A 1,376-nucleotide genomic window follows, 5' to 3' on the forward strand; every position below is an offset into this window, starting at 1 on the left:
TACTGGATTCAAAATGTCCCTTTAGAAACTGGAAACGTGCTACCTGCTCAGAAACTACATGACCTCTCCATCCTCACCTCCCTCCTTGGTGGTGAACTCCACCGTGTTGCTGGGCGGACCCTCAAAGCGGCTGTTGGCCACAACCATAAACATCTTGTATTTGGAAAAAGGCACCAGGTCACTGAGGATCCCGGACGGCTCGGCCAACGTGCTGTAGAAACCTTTGGTCTTCTTCTCCTTACTGACCACCAGACCCGGGACCAGACTGGACTCACGCCAGTAGTACAGCTGGGAGGGAGGAGAAGAAGAAAGGGGTTGATGGGTTTGAGGAGGAGATTAAAGAGGAGAGAGTGGAGGAGGAGAAGATCATGTGACTCACTCTGAACTCTTTGAACTCTCCCTGGACAGAGCTGGGGTCCACAGCCTTCCAGTGGATGGTGGCTTTGATGCTCCCGACCTTTGACACCCGCAGGTCAGTGGCAGCCTCGGTGGGATCTGAACACATGAAAAGAGACGCAGAGTGTGTGAAACATCAGAAAGGGGTTGGTGTCTTTCAGAAACATGGTACCTGCTGTGAATCAACTCACTGTCCTCTCCGGAGTATCCGATCACCACATTAGACTCGGGTCCTGATCCAAACTCATTCCTGGCCTGGATTTTGATCTCATAGGGCACATAGGTGTCTGTGTTGGGGACGATATATTTGGACTCCAGTGTGGTCGCGTTACTCCACTCTTCCCCCGTATCCTTCTGCCTCCACCAGACATTGTAGTACAGGTTTGGGCCATTTCTCTCCAGATCAAGCAGAGGCTGGAGGACAAAACAGAAGGCGCTCACTGCAAGCACACATTGACTGAAATGTAGATGCTGATTCTAGATCCCCTCTGAGACGCAGACCTGGAGTTATCAAGACTTTCTAGACACTGAGATACAAATAAACTTTAAGGTCCTAGCTTTCACATTCCTTATTAAGCATGATGGACGGTGGGTGTCGTCACTTTGTCCCGATGCTCAGGCTGCTCTACAGCTGATATCTTCTACTGTCTGTCCCTCCTCCACCTCATCCCCTGACTCCCTCACTCAGCCCTGAAGTGGAAATTGCTTCAACACAGGAGTTAGTAGGTCCTGCTGTCCACTACAAAGGACACTGAGTAAAGGTTGTGTTTTGAAAGCATTAAAATGAATGTGCATTTCTGAAACTTTACTAAATTAAGTTAAGACTCTCATGTTAAAGAAACAATTTGATTATCGGCAAAAGACACATAATATCTGCAAAAAATTGATCAGTGTCCTTCCTTGTTGCCAGAAAAAGAGTAGGCTACACAACCCGCTACTTTGAAAAGAAAGACAACAGCTGCTTCTCAGTCTTCGTTCTT

General features: G+C 48.0%; 1 protein-coding gene across 1 annotated transcript; it reads right to left on the minus strand.

The window, feature by feature from the left end:
• Nucleotides 1–77: 77 nt before the first annotated feature.
• Nucleotides 78–810, minus strand: LOC111669936 (neurofascin-like; the record flags this gene model as incomplete). Its single annotated transcript, XM_023426449.1, has 3 exons — nucleotides 78–288; nucleotides 380–495; nucleotides 588–810. Coding segments are annotated over 3 exons (550 nt in total), but the record flags the coding sequence as incomplete, so codon positions are not given.
• Nucleotides 811–1,376: the final 566 nt, after the last annotated feature.

This window comes from Seriola lalandi, unplaced genomic scaffold (assembly GCF_002814215.2).
Source record: "Seriola lalandi dorsalis isolate HSWRI2012SDOR001 ecotype SW California unplaced genomic scaffold, Sedor1 jcf7180002005299, whole genome shotgun sequence".
Taxonomy (NCBI): domain Eukaryota; kingdom Metazoa; phylum Chordata; class Actinopteri; order Carangiformes; family Carangidae; genus Seriola; species Seriola lalandi.